The sequence below is a fragment of the Arvicanthis niloticus genome, chromosome 2, assembly GCF_011762505.2.
Source record: "Arvicanthis niloticus isolate mArvNil1 chromosome 2, mArvNil1.pat.X, whole genome shotgun sequence".
In the NCBI taxonomy this organism is placed as follows: domain Eukaryota; kingdom Metazoa; phylum Chordata; class Mammalia; order Rodentia; family Muridae; genus Arvicanthis; species Arvicanthis niloticus.
This window is the reverse complement of record NC_047659.1, coordinates 88,564,233-88,583,500: the sequence shown is the minus strand read 5'-3', so window position 1 is coordinate 88,583,500 and position 19,268 is coordinate 88,564,233. Positions and strand designations below refer to the sequence as shown.

The following is a 19,268-nucleotide window of genomic DNA, read 5'->3' as shown; positions in this document are numbered from 1 at the left end:
CCTCCAGTTCTCTGATTATCAAAATTACCTTGTAAATAGCTGCGTAAAGGAGAACCCCACCATGGAGCGGTCCATTGCCCTGTGCAATGGCATCTCCCAGTGGGTACAACTGATGGTTCTCAGCCGTCCCACCCCGCAGCTCCGGGCAGAGGTCTTTATCAAGTTCATCCATGTGGCTCAGGTGAGTGGTTGGATTGAGACATTCATCCTGGTCCACGAGGTAAATGACCTATCCCTGAGCTTGGTCTGAATCATGTCCCTTCTGGCCCACAGTGGCTCTGTTGTCTCCTGCATTCTCACCCAAGAGCAATGTGGAAGGCCACACAGGCCATCTCTGGATCAGGACCCAACTCTTTGGTGTTTTTCAGGACACACTTTATTTTCTCATAACTAGCCACATGAGCAATTCTCAACTTCACTGGAGCAGGACAAGCCTGAGTTGTCTTAGGTCCTAAGGTCAAGACTCTGCTGGATGGCATACTCAGTTTTTGAGGGACAGAGATTCAAACTTCTCTTCCCCAGCTATTATCCTTTACCAGCACAAGGATCTCACAAGGGAATCACATCTTTACCTTAATAATAATCCTGGCAATAGGATAAAAGCAATAAGATCATGAGTATTATGTTTTCTGACTCTGGATTGTCTACACCAGTGATTCTCCAAGTTTGAAAATGGTCCACTTGTTCTAATATTTATTAAAGGCAGATTAGACATATTGTCTAAGCCTACCCTTAGTCTAGGGAACCAGAATTTATGGGGTTGTGTTCAGAAGTCTTTGTTGAGTATGTTCTCAATAATTCTTGGAAATCAACGGTAGTCCACAGATCAGATGCATGTGACATCCCTGCTGATCTTGCTCTAGTCTGGAGAAAACTCTTTCTCCTGACTGTTAATTCCAACTATATGGAAAATGTGCACAGTAGCGACGTCAGCTTCTAAGCACTGCCATGTAACGACACGTACAGTGATTCTGCTGTCCTCTGTCCTCTGTGTCACAGAAGCTCCACCAGCTACAGAACTTCAACACGTTAATGGCAGTGATCGGGGGACTGTGTCACAGCTCCATCTCCAGGCTCAAGGAGACAAGTTCACATGTCCCACATGAGATCAATAAGGTCAGTGAGCTGTCTTCTCTAGGGTCATTAGGGCCACCACTTCTCTTGTCAACAAGATTAGGGGCCAAGGAGGCAAACTCCAAGGAAATCAGGATGGGTGAGTCACAGACCCCCCAGTGTGTGGCCTCAGTATCACTGTGCCCCTCTTAAAATAATGTGTGCCTCTTTCCTGTGTCTAGAAGGTGTTGGAAGTTCAGTTACCACCCTTGTCATTGACTCTTTTGCCCAGCTCTCCTTACTTTAGATTTTTTTCCCCCAAAATGAATAGAAATTCAGTTGTTCAACAAGTACATTTACACAGTGGCAGCCTGGAACACTAGCTTACCAGAACACTTGCAGACTGTCAGAGTTGAAGAGGTATTCTTTAGATGCAGTATTGTTAAGAGCCTGATCATTGAGCTACATCCCCCGTCATTTGCTGCAGTCTTATAACACGTTTTACTCGGGCGGTGTCTTATGCACTGTCCTACATTCTTAGTTAGATGTCACAGGATATGCTGTAACCTCTTACGGCAGAGAGCTGTTGGTGTAAGGACCACTCAGCATGGTGTAGTGAGCCATGCATGGCATGGGATAGCTGACGATGGCTGTTTGGGCATAGGCATCTATGACAGGAAACTTTACTATCCACAAACAAAACCATCCTACACTGGAAGATGGCCTTTTTAGGGAAATATTCCTAGGTCTCCCTGTCCTATCCATCTATCCCATGTATTCATCCTTTTTTCAAGGAGTCCCTTTTGTTTCCACCTTCATCCCCTATGGCCGGGCAAACAGGGGCATCTTTGGTCATTCTGTAACATTCTCTAACACACTGAAAGATTGTGTATGTAGCAGAAGCCACAGAAACAGTAACAAAAATCACTGTGTTCTACATTCTGCCATCCATCCCACCTTGAGGTCATGTAGCTTGCGTCTGCCAGCAGTATTGGAAAAGGGGTGAAGAGGGAGCTCTCTTGTGTCTCAGAGTGACTGAGTGGGCACAGTCTAAGTCTCTACTTCCTCACTGTATAGAGATAGTTTTTGTTAGACACATTTCTATTAAAAGGATTTGTCATAGTGTCTGATCTGGTTATTTCATAGGAAAAGATGACTGGCAAGGTTGCTCCACATCGTTGCTTCTGAAAACTTGGGCATTATTGCTCTTGGAGGATGGGGATCTATAACTGACATGAACCTGGTGTGTTTGAAAAGAATGTGTCTGGCTGCTTCCTCCAGACATAGGTCCGTCTTGAGAACCCTGAGCCGCACAGTAGTAACCTGCACCACACAACTGCAGCTCCTCCCAATGAAACACATTGTTTCCCAGGCCAACAGCAAAGGCGGCACCTGCTGACCTCGTGTGCCAACTCAGTGCAATGATTCTGAGAGCTTTTATGAGTACTAGGGAAGGCAAATCATGGTTTGGGGTTAAAAAAGGCACTTCTTTACTGTGTAGTCCTGTATCTTTAATTTTTGTGTCATGTGCCTATATAAGTTCTAAAACTAAATCATTTTTAATATAAAATAATAAAAGCCTATTTAAATTAAACTATATAGTGATATTGAGGAACACATACTTTGTTTATGACTATCCTCTGACATTTGATGTAGCTGGAGTTTTAACTGGGGAGTTGTAATAGATACTAATTATGTATATCACTCACTATCCAACATATGAGGGATGGAGTAAAACCGTAGCAGGCATGAGAGTAAGCAAGGTGGCTGCTACGAACAGAATACTAGGACCCGCAGGTGCCAGTGACCGATTTGTTCTGTTTTGTAGGTTCTGGGTGAGATGACTGAACTGCTGTCCTCCTGCAGAAACTATGACAACTACAGGCGAGCCTATGGGGAGTGCACCCACTTCAAAATCCCCATACTGGGTGTGCACCTCAAGGACCTCATATCCCTGTATGAAGCTATGCCCGACTATCTGGAAGATGGGAAGGTGAACGTCCAAAAGCTCCTGGCCCTTTACAATCATATCAATGAATTGGTCCAGCTACAGGAGGTGGCCCCACCATTGGATGCCAACAAGGACTTGGTGCACCTGCTGACGGTGAGATTCCCATGGAAGAATAACTGCTAAGTACTAGCTATAAACTGGGGGAAGGGCTGTGGGGAGGAGGGCTGTGTAGAGGAGTGGGGAGTCTCATTTCCTTCTTATATCCTAGCTACAGAGTAGAGCTATCTCCTCTTTATGGATGGGATACAGAAGCACAAAGATCAACTATACAAGGAGTTGACACTATTAAGTAACAGCCACCTCAACTTAGACTCAGGCTGGGGAATGGGACCCAGGAAACTGACCTTGTTTTAAGCAGTGTGACTTGCAGAATTCTAGGGGTCTTCTACTCCTACAAAAGCTGTCTCTAAGCTCTCAAGATGAAGCTGACCACAAGTAGAGACAGGGTACTCTCATAAAATACAGTAAGAAAGGAGTAAAAACTAGCCAAACAAAACAAGAAAATGGGCTGTTCTTTGGGTCCTGCTACTTTCAGCTTAGATCTCTGTGCCTGAAGACATTCCAGCCAAGGGCAGGTATGGGGAGTGGAGATATGAGTTTGTAGTAGGTATGGGGTGAAATCAGTTGTACTTCTTCCAAAGCTGTGATGCTCAGGTGTGCCAGCTGCATAAGCATGGGCCTATACTCTCCAAGTCTGCTCCCTACAGTCTGAGGGGATTGGGACTTCTCCTGTTCTCAAATCACAAGTTGAAACCTGCTTCTTTGTGCAAAGTAGAAGGGATGAAGACCATGGTCTCTTCCCAGAGCACTCTGGTGGTGCCACAGGCTCCAGTCACAGCTCAGGCCCCATTCTAGGCCCCTTTTCTTTAATCATGTGACTTTGGCAAGACCCAGACACCAACATCAACTCTCCACAGAAGCATAGACAGTAAATCTCAATTTAAAGAGAGCATCTTGAAACTTTGTCAGTATTTGAAGAATATTCTAACAAGAATTAATGGGTTCCCTATTGAAATAGGTATTATACTTCCCAAACGTTGTGGATCTTAATTTTTATTTTGTTTAGAGAATGAATATATATATATATGTCATTTCTCTTCTTCCTGATTTTTGTGGGTTCCGGGAATTGATCTCAGATCTCAGCAGGTGTATTTATCTATTATGATATCTTACTGCACATAGTGGGTTTTAAAAACAAACTGCTAGGTCTGGAGAGATGGCTCGTTAGTTAAGGACACCCATTGCTCTTACAGAAGCCCATGGTTCAATTCCCTGCATCCACATGGTGATTCACAAACATCAGTGACTCCAGTTCCAGGGACTCTAATGCCCTCTTCTGACCTCTGCAGGTACAAAGCATGTACATGGTACACATACATACATGCAGATAAAACACTCACACATTAAAGAAAATGGATAAAACTAAAAACAAACAAAAACTCAGCTAAGCACCAAGAAAATGAACCACTGGAAAATTGAACCAAGAAAGAAACCTCAGTTCAGGGAAAGGCAGATAGTGTCCCAGCAATTAACAGTGTTCTGCTTCAACCTGCAGTTATCCCTGGATCTATACTACACAGAAGACGAAATCTATGAGCTTTCCTATGCCCGTGAACCAAGGAACCACAGAGCCCCGGTGAGTTTCTCATCAGGTCTCTTGAGTGCGGCAGGAATTTAAATGCTCATCAAGTTCCTTCTCCACTGGCCGTCTGCTGCTTCTAAATATATGGTTTCTGCTGTGTGCTCGGCTTTCTGCAAAGCACAGAGAGATTCTCAGCACACATGTGACATACAATTCTTACCCATAAACAACTTATGGTTTAGCGAAGGGACTGCTGTGTGGACAGTGAATGACTGAATACCTAAAGAGGGGCTGAATGGTACAATCTACCAGGGACTTATAAATGAGAGGAGGCTGGGCCCATGGGGACCCACAGAGCAACACCAACCAAACAGCATGCATGGACCAGACCTAGGCCCCCTACACATATGCAGCAGATGTGCAGCTTGGTGTTCACATGGGTCCTTTAACATCTGGAGTGAGTCTCTTACTCAGACTCTGTTGCTGCCTTTGTATCCCTTTCTTCTAGCTGGGCTGCCTTGTCTGGCCTCAGTGAGAGAGGATGCCCTTAGTCCTAATGCGACTTAGTATGTCAGGGCTGATTGGTATGGGTTGCGGGGTAGGAAAAGAGGAATGGGGGAAGAGGGTGGGAGAGTGGGACTCGGAGGGAGGGTAAAGTGAACAAATAAATTAATTAAAGAAAAGAAAATGGGAGGAGGCAGTGACGTGAGACACAGTGCTGTGTGAGGCACATTGTTGTCTGCCCTCAGGTAAAGTGCACCCAGGTCTCTCTCCTAAGACTGGGGGATGACAACTGTCACTGAGGGTCATGTAGGAGCATTTCAGGAAGCTGTGCCTTTTCTGCTGCTACAGCACAGTCAGGTATCAGGTAAAAAAGCAGGAGCCCCATTACCCTGTATTAGTCACAAGGGTTTTCCTATTCCATTTTAGCCACTGACACCTTCGAAGCCACCGGTTGTAGTGGACTGGGCCTCTGGAGTATCTCCCAAACCTGACCCAAAGACCATCAGCAAACACGTCCAAAGGATGGTGGATGTAAGTACCTGTTTCAGCAGGCAAAATCCTGATGTGGACTGTTTTAGTAACAGGAGGTGGGGAAGAGGAAGGGCCAGAGTGGTAAGAGACACAAAGGTGAGAATGTGGGGCCTGGGAACACAGAACTGCTTCGCTCCACACATGTAGGATGTTTCAGAGGAAATGGCAACACACTGGTTTCCAGTAGGTGGATTCACCTTGCTTAAACACCCTTGCAGGGGAGCGTGTATGTTTAAAAGTTACCAATTGGTACGAGGCAAATGTCAGCATTGAATAATGCTAACCAGAATAGGAAAGCTGGCACTGGTTGGCTCTGCTGACTCGTGAGGAGGGGGTTTCATTCGCATGTGGTCTTTATATTTGGGTCACACATGCAGACCAATGAGGAGCACAGGATTTAAGGAAGGGTGCACTTCCAATTAGGCTAGGCTCTGAGCTTCCCAGAGAAGGGAAAGGAGCTCCGCAGGGAGGGCAGAGTGGAGGGAGAACTGACCCATCCTCTACGTAGTGCGGAAGCTCTGTGCAGAAGCCAGTGCACAGCACAGTTGATGTTTACAGGTTTCGAGCACATCAGTAGCCTGTAGTGGCTAGGACAGCAGAAGCCTGGGATATTCCCTGGTGTGAGGGATGACTGGTTTCTCTTCAGTAAATGGAAGAAATTCTTTTTTCCCCAGTCTGTCTTTAAGAACTATGATCTCGACCAGGATGGATATATCTCTCAGGAGGAGTTTGAGAAGATCGCTGCAAGCTTTCCGTTTTCCTTCTGTGTAATGGACAAAGACAGGTGAGGTGCAGCGTGTGAGACTGGGAGTGGTCACTGAAGAACTCACAGATGCATGTGCTGTCACACCTATGTGATCTGTGCTGGGAAAAGCCAGCCATGAGTGGCCTCTCTCCCTCTGTCTGAACCACAGCAGACTGTGAAAGCCGTGTGATTTCTGCGCCGCTCACGTGCAGAGACTCCCCATGCCACCAGCCGATGAGGAAACATTCAGCCCTCCTTCTCACTTTGGTGTTACAGATTATGGAAACAGTTCATAGGTGTATCAACACTTTCTACATTTGTCTCATGGCTATAAAAGCTTTATCTTAGTTCTCTACAGAAAACCAAGTGCATGGCCATTAGGTTGTACACGTGTCCTTCCTATCTCAAGCCAGACACCATAGCATACAGCCTTGGCCTCTCTATACACACACTTCATACCACTTCCTGTGTGAGTCCGGAGCACACACACATTTGGCCCTTTCCCAGCTGTGAAGAGCAGGTAGCCTTTACTATGAGGAGAACTCAATAAAGCAGCCATAGAGAGGACAAAACAAAAGGTCTGTTTCGAAGGTCACCCTTCCTCCACTGACCTTCTTGCCTGTCACTGCTGCAGGGAAGGCCTCATCAGCAGAGACGAGATCACAGCCTACTTCATGAGAGCCAGCTCCATCTATTCCAAGCTGGGCCTGGGCTTTCCACACAACTTTCAAGAGACCACTTACCTGAAGCCCACCTTCTGTGACAACTGTGCTGGCTTTGTAAGTTATTCTTAGAATGTGTCAGAGTTGAACTTGGAGTGTGTGTGTGTGTACAGGACAGTTTAAACTAGTAAAACAGTCATGGCCTCAAAATCTTCATATACTCATTCATTCCAGCTCAGAGCCCAAGGGAACACCCAGAAAGCATAGTCCTCTGTAGTATGGGTTTAGCCTGTATCTAATTTTTCCTGTCTTTTTTTTTTTTTTAACCTTCCTTGGTGCATTAAAATTCTGGAACAAATGGTACAGAAATGTGAAATTTGGATAGACCTTTAAAAAGTGTTACATACTGTTTCAAATGTTAGAGAATAAGAAATTGAGATGTCTTTCTTCCCCTTTCAAAAGAAATGAAGTTACCCATGTTCCAGTGGGTCTCTTTATGTCTATTCCCACATAGACATAATTTTGGTTAAATTCAGCATGTCCCAGAACAAAAACTCAAAAGATACACCAGTGGGAGGGGAACATATTGAGAGGAGGGGTCGGTAGGGATGGGAGGAAGATAAAAGAGGGTGGGACGGAGGGATGGGTGTGACTAGAATGTATTATATACATGGAGGAAGTCATACAAAAATAAACCAATTTCTTAAAAATTGTATCTCAAAGATTACTTGAGTGCTTTTGTTTTCTGTCCCAACCCAACTAATAATTTCCTCCAAAGTGGAGTTTCTGACCTAGGACTGCATACTCAGTCCTAAGGAGCCTGTTGGTCTGGGTTCATTCCCATCAAGCCTATGTTGGGTCATACAGAGTTCTTGCATAGGTAGCAGCTGTCTTTGATCAGCAGCTTCTCGTCAGAGGAACAGGACATGAGGGAGCTACCAGGGCCTACCCATGTGGTACACAGTAGGATGAGGACAAAGAGTGAGTGCCAAGGTGCAGCCTCCCACCAGACAGGTGAATGACGTATGGCATATTCTCTTCTCTGCCTTGTAGCTCTGGGGTGTGATCAAGCAAGGCTATCGTTGTAAAGGTAAGTCTTGGCTTCAGGGACTAGGGACATTTTCCCTCACCTGGAGAGCTCGCATTGATAACATTTCTTATGCATAGTTGTCCATTCAGTCCAAGCTTCCTTGGCTGAGTTCAGAGCCTTGTATCTAAACTGGTTTCTGAAGAACCCCCTGAGAGGGATTGTTGCCAGCCAACAGGAGAGTGCCTGTAAGACCAGTCAGGCAGCTTTTTCCCTCTACAAGACCCTCTCTTTGCCTCAGTTTCTCTGGAAATATAGATGGCTGTGCTCCTTGTAGGACAGATCCTTGAGGAAAGGGAATCACTTCGGGGGAAGGTTACTAAGGGCCCAAGTCAGGTTTTCCTTTTATCAGCAGATACCTCAGGACCTAATTTGCCAAGTCAGCATCTCTTCCCTCCCAGATGAGGAGATGCTGCTTGATTCCAAGACTCACTGATAACAAGCTCCAGGGCTTACCTAGGGGACTAAGTATGAGGAGATGGTCTTCCCTAGATTCATTAAGAACATCAGGTTTCCTAGCTCCAGAGGCTAGACCAACCAGGTTTGACAAGAAAGCACTCCATGAATTTGGTTGTGAGAGAGATGCTAGAGAAGTGAAAGACTTTCTGAGTACAATGTTTTGTCTGCAGACTGCGGGATGAACTGCCATAAACAGTGCAAAGACCTGGTAGTGTTTGAGTGCAAGAAACGAACCAAGAGCCCAGCATTATCCACAGAGAACATCAGCTCTGTGGTGCCAATGTCCACCCTTTGTCCACTGGGAACCAAAGATCTGCTCCATGGTAAGTAAGCACTGGGAATGTTCGCTGTGAATATGTACAGGGGAGGGTCAAATTTAGAGGGTAAGAATGATCACTGCATATTGACACTTCCAGTTAACCTTGACCTCAATTGCTATGCCACGGATTTTAACTGAGTGCTGTAATAGAGTGGAAGCTGAACAGGAAAGTCATCCGATGCTATTGATCAGGTACTGTTGTTCAGGTGCTATTGATCAGGTGCTATTGGGCACCTACACCAAGGGAAGATACTGACTTCCTGCTATGATACCTAGATCAAACTCTTGAGTAATTAGAGCCTCTCAAGACCCCTAGTCCACAGAAAGCATTTACAGAACATTCTACCCACACATTTATCCTGCTGTCTTTACCAGGGCTTAGGAAACCTTCCACATGGAAGCAGGGATTCCAACTTATTTATAGGAACCATAACTGTCTAGGTAACTTTTGTGCAGACAGAAAAAGATACTTTGAGGGCTAGAGGGATGAGTCAGAGGTTAAGAGCAGTTGATGCCCTTGCAGAGGACCTGGGTTCAGTTCCCAGCGCCCATCAGGAACTACAGTTCCAAGGAATCTGAAATCCACTTCTGACCTCCAAGGGCACTTGCATGCATGTGGCGTACATACATACACAATACAGGCAAAACATGCATACACATTTTTAAAAACTTTTTTTAAAAAGTTGAAAAAGAAAACATGTTCTTTCCTTGGAGTGGATGGATCCTGATGCAAACTCCCTCCTTCTACTTGTGCCTGACACTGGGTATCTGAAAACAGAAGCTCCTTGGAATGCAGAACTCCTAAGATAAAGGTCTCAGTAAGACAAATGTGGAGACTATTGAGTTCGTCTTTGTCTGAGACAAAGACATTTGTCTAACAAATGTATCTCTCCACAGCACCCGAAGATGGATCTTTCATTTTCCAAAATGGAGAGGTCGTGGACCACAGTGAGGAGAGCAAGGACAGGACCATCATGCTTCTAGGAGTGTCCTCACAGAAAATCTCAGTTCGGCTGAAGAGGACTGTTGCCCACAAGACCACCCAGACAGAATCATTCCCTTGGGTTGGTGGTGAGACACCACCTGGTCACTTTGTGCTGTCTTCTCCAAGGAAGTCAGCACAGAGCGGTCTTTATGTGCACAGTCCAGCATCTCCATGCCCCAGCCCAGCGCTGGTCCGAAAGCGGGCATTTGTCAAGTGGGAGAACAAAGAGTCCCTTATAAAACCAAAACCAGAGCTCCACCTCAGGCTCCGGACCTACCAAGAACTGGAACAGGTGCCTCCGGTCTCACTCCCCCCCCCCCCCCCCCGTTTTTTTTTTTTTTTCCTTAGTTCTCTCACTGAAGTAAAATCCAATAGGGAAACACATACGAGTGAAGATCAAATCAAGATGATTACTAGGTTAGGTCAGCAGACAATAAAAAGGAAGAAAGTTGTCAAATGTAGGTAATCTAAGCCATCTTAGTGGCAAGAAAGAAAAGAAACATTAGTAGCTCTAACGATATTTAATTTTACTAATGAATGCCTTTGTGCCCTTTCCCCTCCAGTATCAAGGTTTGTATCCTATTTGCAGGCCTGTCAGTACATAAGCCACCATCCACCTAGTTTAGTGTGCTTATCTGTATACTATACAGTGAAGATCACAAGGCTCCGGGCATCAGTTACCAGCAAGGTTCCCTCCTTGCCAGGCCCCAGGAGAGTCAGAGAGCAGTGTGCTAGAGAATGTCTGTGACTTGAATGGAGACCGGACTGAAGAACATGGTACTGGGAGGAACATGGGACAAAAAAAAAAAACAACAACAACAACAACAAAAAAAAACAGATTTTCTGGATGAAAAGATGTCTTTTACTCAAAGTACCTTTAAAATGCAAATGACTTAATCTGAAGGTAATCACCTTAGGAGAAACTGCCAATTGTTACCTTTTAGAACAATAAAATAAATCTTGAAAACAGAACATTATAAAAGTAGAGGACTTAGGTCTCAGATGCTAAGACATTTTTTTTGTTTGTTCGTATGGTTTTATTTTTTGTTGTTGTAGTTTTGTTTTGCCTGCTTGTTTTTTGTTTGTTTGGGTTAGTTTTGTTTTGCTTGTTTTGTTTTTATTTTGCCTTTTTGTTTTGTTTTTGAGACAGGGTGTGTCTGTGTAGCCCTGGCTATCTGGAAACTAGCTCTATAGATCAGGCTGGCCTTGAACTCACAGAGATCCACCTGCCTCTACCTCCTGAGTGCTGAGATCTAATCCCAGACATTTCTTAAGCCAGTTGTTAAACACCGAAATCTGTTTAGTCCTCTGTAAAATGCAGGCTAATCAGAGTCCAGGTTGAGGTTCCAATTCTTACATGTCTATTTAAGGCAGCAATGTATGCCCGCCAGTGGTGGCGCACGCCTTTAATCCCAGCACTTGGGAGGCAGAGGCAGGCAGATTTCTGAGTTTGAGGCCAGCCTGGTCTACAGAGTGAGTTCCAGGACAGCCAGGACTACACAGAGAAACCCTGTTTCAAAAAACAAAAACAAAACAAAACAAACAAACAAACAAAGGCAGCAATGTAGGTGTGAAAACTTCCATGAGGAGCAGGTGACTGGTCACCAGAGCCATGAGCCCTGACAATTTATTAGCTGCTTCTCTTTTCTTTTATCTGCATCACAGAAACCTGAGAGCCAGAATTCTCCACAAGCGTTTTAGAGAAACACTCTTGTGCCCTGCTTTTCTAGGGTCCTGCAACAACTGGTCTTTATGACAGTCCTAGCCACAAGGAATAAGTCCAGTTAAATTCATATTTCAAATAGCATGCAGTAAAGATGGCTGATAATAGTTTATGTATTAACTTTGAATCAGCATGGAACCAAATAACAAAGGAAACTAAGACTTTGGGTCAGATACGCAAAACTCCATGTCAGCATTTTCTGCTTCTACAAAATGTGTACCCAACACTTATTTCCAGGGTGTTTGTGAGGAGTAAGCACCCTTATTATCAGACAGCCAATCTGTTGTCACGTAGCAGTATCAGGCTCACAGCAAGTTCTCAATCTCACACAAGCTGGTAGAGAGTACTCTAGGTGAATTCCTGTGAGAATCCAGAAGGCATCCAATTAGCTAGACAATGCACCTATATTTTATGATGCCTGTGTAAATCAATCTGGCATAAAGACACTTTCCTTAAAACCAGAATCCTGGAAAACAACCAATGGCTATACAGTTAAATTACTGCCATTAAAACACTACATCACAATTTGGGAGTGAGATGAAATTCTTCCATCAAAAGGGAATATTAATTATCAGTAACAGGGAGTTATGAACTTAGGTTACATTAACTGCAACATCTCATTTCACAGAGTTTTGAAGCACTACTTTCATAGTTCAGAGAAGACCAGACCACAGACTACTTTCTGCCATGTTACAAGTCACACTACCCCAAAGTTATGTCTTTCTCCACCCAATGCCCAAGAATGGGTGCTTCTGTCTGCTAGCCACTCACATCTGGGATCTGATAACAAAGAGTAATTGCTATTTGTGCATGCTTGTTATAGTTAATGTGTTATTTTATACTCACGACTAAATAACTACTTTGAAAATAGTTTATAATTCTTAACCATAGTGAATAGGAGATGCCAATCAAATCGAAGGCTCTTGATACTGTCACTAATTTCCTATTCACTGCCGCTCTATTAACATGCCTTATTCTCATTTCCCTTTAGGAAATAAATACCCTGAAAGCAGATAACGATGCTCTGAAGATCCAACTGAAGTATGCACAGAAGAAAATAGAATCCCTGCAGCTTGGGAAAAGCAATCATGTCTTAGCACAGATGGACCATAGTGATTGTGCTTAATCCAGAAATTCAAGGAACAGAATCTGCAGATGGGTATACTGGGATCTCACTTCAAAACTGATTGCAGAGGTTCAGCAACTTTAGATTGACTGACTTTAAAAGGGTAGAGCCAGCCACTGTTGTTGGCATCCTTGGTTTTTACCTAAACTGTCTTTAATGTGAGTCATTGGTTTTCAGTCAGTTGAGTCAAAGGGAAGAAAAGCTCAAGAATGTAAAGCATTGCGCGTTCATATTCGAACCTTTCTTTCTTTACTGAAACCAATACCAATCGTGTGCTAAAACAAGACTATAGTTTCCTGATAGTGTCTCAGGCAGCCTGCTTTACTGATTCGTACTTAGATAGAGTCCCTGGTGAATCAATGTGCTGCCTTCCCCAGGGTTTCTGCAAACTGAGTTACTTTGTTCTACCCCAAACCTGCTCATAATGAAAACAATACCCTGAGGTGACTTCGCCATGCCTGCATTGTTTGTAAGCCTGATCCCTCCTGTATTCACTACCTCAGATCTCATCAAGAGCCTCTCTCCCTGTCCTTCACTTGCCCCCTCCTTCCTCCCTTGCTTATAGGCACATAGCACATCTACCTAGAAGTGGACTCCTAGTGATGTAGCCTGGTTTTAAATCCAGCGCTTCTTAATTGAACTTGACATTGTCTAATTGCAGGCCAACTTATAGCTCTAGGTCTTAGTCATTATGAAATGCAAAATGAAACTCACTACCCACAAACAGCAATTACCATGTCATACACACAGCTATTAGCTAAGTCAAACAACATAAACATGTTTGTCCAGATAGTCTTTCTATAATGGATAGAATTAAGAATCTGTGACTTTAAAAAAAAATGCTCTGTGAACAGTGTTTAATTTTTCATGTTCTACTCTCTCTCTCTCTCTCTCTCTCTCTAAGTAAACTATCACAAGGTTCTCTTTTGAACTGAATTTGCGCTTAAATTGTCTTCACTTTTATTATCTACAAATAAGCTAATGGACGTGATGGCTGTAACGCCTGACAGCATTTACATATGTGTAGAATATGTATATATAGTATCAGACATGCATGGGGCTTAGACTTTCTCCTTTAGAAGATGCAGACGTGAATGGAACACCTTTTCGTCATTTCAATAATTTAACAAGTATAGTTCTGCTTATTATAAGGCAAACTGCTAACAATGAACTGTTCTGCTTTGCAAAACCGTGAGTAACAGTCTCTGAGTATTCTTTCGTGAAGGTTAAAATCACTGGGTTTGTCTTGTTGCCTGTGAAGCAATTCACAAACTCTCTTGTCAGCTTCCTTTTAGCTTTCAAAAACATTTCATCTGATTGTGTCCTTTTGGGGAGACTTTGCTTCCACGCTTGGAAGGTCTGACACCACACTAACTTGTAATTTAATACACAGGACAAGCAATTGAGAGTATCATCTAACTATGTAAGTTCTAAACCTAGCTGGGCAATGGGGGCACACGCCTTTAATCCCGCCACTCGGTGCACTGAGGCCAGTCTGATCTATAGAGTGAGTTCCAGGACAGCCAGGAATACCCCAAGAAAAAAGAAGTTTTTAAAAGTTTCAACCCTACAACCAAGAGCACCAAGTCTACAGAGGAATATGAACTGTACACGGTGCTGCTCCCTAAAGGACTCACATCATTTAAGTTCCTTTGATAAAAGACCGCTGCCTGTTTGTAAATCTCTTTGGAGCATTTCAGTAACAAAAGAGCTGGCTTGTGGTGACTATCTCTCTAAACTTTACTCCCAAATTTATCCTTATTCTACATCCAAATTCAGAAATTTGCAAAGCATGTATACCACCTGGTACATACACCTCTGGCAGGTGTATGTATTATATGGAAAATTTTATGGAATGATATGATACATGGCAGACGTCAAAATTTATATATTTTCACTATGTTTTCCTCTGCTATGCTATGTACAAGTGTAGAGCTCAATTTTTTTAAACACTGTCCTTTTCTTATTTCTCATCCCCAATAAAGATCTTCCAGTGAGTTTTTGTGTAAATAATCTGTAACATAGGAATTCAGAGGGCCTCAGTCATTTGTCACACAGCTAGATGACCTTACAGACAGCAGAACGAACAGAAAAGACAGTGGGAGACAGTAGTTTTTCTCACCAGTTCTTACATTCCAGCCAGGACAAAGCTGTTTGGAGCCTGAGTTGGTACTGTTCCTGCGGAGCTGCGGGAGCAGGTGGGATCCACTGATACAAGCTGGGACAAAGTTTGGCTTGTCACACAAGGTTTTGTTTACCAGGCTGACCTGAAATGTTTGGGCAGATGGGTGTCTGCCAAAGCAAGGACTGATCCTGTCAGTGAACAGCAATGTCCCCCTGCTCATCTTCTCTGTTGAGTGACTCACCCCTTTACTGACCATTTGTGAAATTTTGTCTAAAGATGTATACTGTAAAAGCTGGGAGAAATGTACAAACTGTAAAATTTTTTATACCTATTGTATGTTTTCTGTGTCTCATATTTATATCATAAATGACATTGGATCCCTATAACTTCAAGGACTTGTGTTTCTTCACTTCATGCATATGTAGGCATTTCATTTGAATTTTTACTGGAATTTAAACCAAAACTACTCCTCCATTCTATTAAAAGAGTTTTCTGGGGGGGGGGGGGACACCCTAGATTATTTGGGTTAAGACCTTTTTTACAGGATGAGGAAGTAACAGTGCAGATATGTCCACCTTATCATGACCTCTCCAAACATCAAGTCTGCAAAATGTTCAACACTCAAGGGGCCAAAGCTATCATCTCCTGTAACTGTTAATTCTATAGTTCTAGCTAAGCAAACCAGTAAGGAAAGAAGATAAAGTTGATAAAGGATGGCTCAGTCTTATGTCTGGACCCACTTAGCAATTCATCTGTGGTCTTTATTTGAGGTGATTAGAAGCACCATGATTTGTTCTCCCCAGCCAATGTTTTTGTGGATGGGAGCCATCCAGCAGAGGATGCCAGCCACTCGTGCATTCCATGTTGTGGTACATTTGGATTGGGGGTGGGGGGGTGTATTGCCACAATTAATGGTATTTCATGTGAAATAATGAAGTCATTCTGACAAGCTGACCCTGAACAAAAGGTGAAAGTACTTCTTGTCCATCCTCATTTCCAACTCACAGGCCTCACCACAGCACTGTCTTCCTTGCATAATAAATAAACCAACATCTTTCAGGAGGTTGTTCTGCCTATAAATCCTCACCATTTGCCACAAGTACTGGTAAATGCTGAACACCCACTTCCCTCTGTCTGATGTCAGTTCATGTGGTCAAGTGGCACTGAGCTCACTCAGCCCAGAGGAAAGCTCAGTTTTTTTCTTAAATTTGGAAATTTCTAGTAAGATCATGTCCAGAGATGCTCATAGGTGGATAAAGACACAGAATAAGGGGGAAAAGAAAGTATAAAAATAGAAAAAAAATGAAATTAAAAAACGAAGCAACAAAGAGAAAGTATCCAAAAAGGTATCAGGTTTCAGAGACCAGTGAAATGCCATCCATTGCCAGTGTCCATGTATCCTACCCAATCCATTTATAATGTTCTTGTGTGATGACCTTCCACCATAAAAACCCTCAATCACCCTATTACCAGTCCAGGCATCACAGAGCAAGTAGTGTGCAAACAAATTTTGAGCAAAGACTATCATAATAATTCCACCTAAGCTATTAAGCTGTAGACAACTGAGTTTCTTGCTGCAATGAAGTTCACAGGCTAGGTATACAGAACTGGCTCCACTCCACTGTAATTCCAGAAGTACTCAACTGAGAAAAGACTGTCCAGTGGTTGCAGAGGACAACTTCAACAGCACTCATAAAAGGGAGAAAACAAAACAACAACAAAGCTCAATAGAAATAAACTAATGTCTCTGCCATATTTACATAAATCTTTAGGGCTAACTGTTAAATACTAGTAAAGAGCAGATATGGTGATACAGGCCTATAATCCCAGCACTCAGGAGGTTGAGGCAGGATGATGCCAAGTTTGAGAGTCAAATTTTAAGAACAGCCTAGGCTGTACAGCAAGAGTCTGTCACAAATAAAAGCAAAAAGTAGCTGTAAATCGTCCCTTACTGTTAGCAAGTAATGCTCATAAAATGGAAGAAATGCAAAATTTTTCAACAAAATTTTTTGTCTACTATAAATGTAACTTTTATTTCCTCAGATAAAGGGATGAGATGAGAGCTATACCCACATAGTGTGAATACTCAGCTTGGGCTGAACTCAGAGCATTTCCTTCTCTGTTCTAAGAATCCCTAGGCCTGGGCCCAGAAGTTTAGCCTCCTTACAATCTAATCTTCCAAGCTGACTGATTCAAACTGGCTTCTCTTGGCTTCCAACTGAATTGCTGTGCTTAGCCTCAAACTAACTCTGACAATCTCTTCTCATTCTCTGGCTCATTCTGCAACCTGTCTCTATAAAACTGTCCTGGTAAAACTGTTCACACGCGTGTGCGCTCTCTCTCTCTCTCTCTCTCTCTCTCTCTCTCTCTCTCTCTCTCTTCTCTTGTCTTCTCTTCTCTTAACTCATCTCTTTTCTTGTGCTGCTCTTGTGAGAATTAGCATATCCTATCCGGACTAATTCTTTCAAATCTCTGATTCATCACTTTGTCTGCCCCTCAATTAGACATTACTCTCAAACATGGTTACTTCCTTTCTACAAACTAACCTTACCTTCATTGTTTGGGATTAAAGGTTTGTACTAAGGGTGTGTCTGTAACCCAACCAGAGGGATTAAATGTGTGTGGCTTGTCTGCATTCCAGCCAGATCATAAAGCCCTAGAAATTCTATGGATGTGATCCCTTGCCAGAGCAGCCATGTTGTTGGATTAAAATTTCCTCTACAGCCTACCCCACAATATTTTACTCATATATAAGCATATTTTATAACATTTTAGTTTTTAGACTACATAGCTATGATACATATGCTTTCCTAATTATAGAAGGCTTTTTGTTTCATTTACCACAAATGAAAAAAAAATTAAATATAAACACAAAAAATTCTAAGTTTACAAGTGAGAACACCAGATTTTCTATCCCACATTCTTCAAAGGATTAGTTTTGACTGCGACACACACAGTATTTACTTTTACACTTTTAAGATTATTTTAAATTTTACTACAATTTACTATACAATAAAATAGTTTATACACCTGTCAATTATCAAAAGCCCGTTGTTCACTGATAAGTTGATCGATATTCACAGATGTTGGCCTGGAGCTCACACTGAGACAGAGTTTACAGGAGTGAGCAACTCTGATGGAACATCTTCACTGTTCACCATATTGGATTTAGAACCCCTAGGAGACATACCTCTGGGTGTGTCTATAACAGTGTTTCCAGTCAGGTTTAACAGAGAGAAAACCTTACCTGAAAAGTAAACAGCACCAGGTATTTAGTCACAGCAAAAAGTAACTAATATACCAGCTGTGGTATTCTTGGTTGTCAACATCTAGAATCAACTAAAGCCTAAGCTGCTGGGCATATCTAGGAGAGATTTTTCTTGATTAGATATTTGATGTGGGAAGCTCACCCTGAATCTGGATTATTTAAGGTGGGAAGGTTCATCTGAAATCTGGGTCACAATTTCTGGCAGCAGCCTATGTAAAGGACTTGGAAGAGGGAAGCTTTTGCTTTCTGCCTGCTTGCCCTCACTCTCACTGGCAAGTCCATTCCTTCACTGGTATTACAGCCTATTTCTTTGGGAGTTCTGACCAAAATATCAGTAGTCTAAATTCAGTGTTCAACACGTAGTGCCTATACTTACTTGTGTATTTACGAATCATTTCACCAGGGGTGTCTCTTTTCTTATTTCTCAACTGAAGACAAATTTGAGAGTTAAGGTCATTTCTACTCAAGCACCTAGTGCTGTAATCTGAATTCACAATTCCTGAGAGCCATGCCTTTGACTACTCCATCCAATTAACGAATCACATATAGCATTCCTAAATTGATGTTTTCAAAGGATGCTTTAACCCAACCTCTGACATGTTGAAGCTAGAAATGGCAGCTTCAGTTCTGCAGCAGAGTTTAGTATCTAAAGCCTGGGTACTCTGTAGGAGCAGGCTATTTTTCATAGCATCAGGTAAAATTGGTATGTCCCTTTATTCTTATCTTATTTTCTTCTTTTATTGCTTGATAATTTCATACATACATATTGTAAGAACAATATTGGCTCAGAATTTATTTGCCACAGGGGGTAGGGAAGAATGACAAACACTGCCAAGGAGATAGAGGATGGGATAGCAGGGGAAGAGAATAGGGAGACGGAGAGGGATATTGTCCTGGAGGACAAAGGACTACCTCTGGATAGAGAGAAGACAGATGCCTCATAGGAAAATGGCAGTTTATAAAGATACAAGGGGAAACCTGTGATGGGATGAGGTATTTCATTTTAATTAGGCATGTTAATTAAGCGACCCAAAGAGGGCTTCTGATTGCTGGACTTTAGTACTTTGATAGTTGGAACTCTGTAGTCA

General features: G+C 42.8%; 1 protein-coding gene across 2 annotated transcripts in view; it reads left to right on the top strand.

Annotated features, from left to right (window-relative positions):
- The window catches only part of Rasgrp1 (RAS guanyl releasing protein 1), a 60,261-nt gene extending 44,963 nt beyond the window's left edge, over nt 1–15,298 (top strand). For both annotated transcript variants that reach the window (XM_034494929.2, XM_076929471.1), the window contains exons 7-17: nt 8–181; nt 1,000–1,116; nt 2,882–3,157; nt 4,620–4,700; nt 5,577–5,681; nt 6,356–6,465; nt 7,061–7,205; nt 8,142–8,178; nt 8,805–8,957; nt 9,851–10,230; nt 12,653–15,298. In XM_034494929.2, coding sequence (XP_034350820.2) covers nt 8–181; nt 1,000–1,116; nt 2,882–3,157; nt 4,620–4,700; nt 5,577–5,681; nt 6,356–6,465; nt 7,061–7,205; nt 8,142–8,178; nt 8,805–8,957; nt 9,851–10,230; nt 12,653–12,787 — 1,713 coding nt within the window. In that variant the 3' untranslated portion in view covers nt 12,788–15,298. The remainder of the gene's footprint in view (nt 1–7; nt 182–999; nt 1,117–2,881; nt 3,158–4,619; nt 4,701–5,576; nt 5,682–6,355; nt 6,466–7,060; nt 7,206–8,141; nt 8,179–8,804; nt 8,958–9,850; nt 10,231–12,652) is intronic.
- Nucleotides 15,299–19,268: the final 3,970 nt, after the last annotated feature.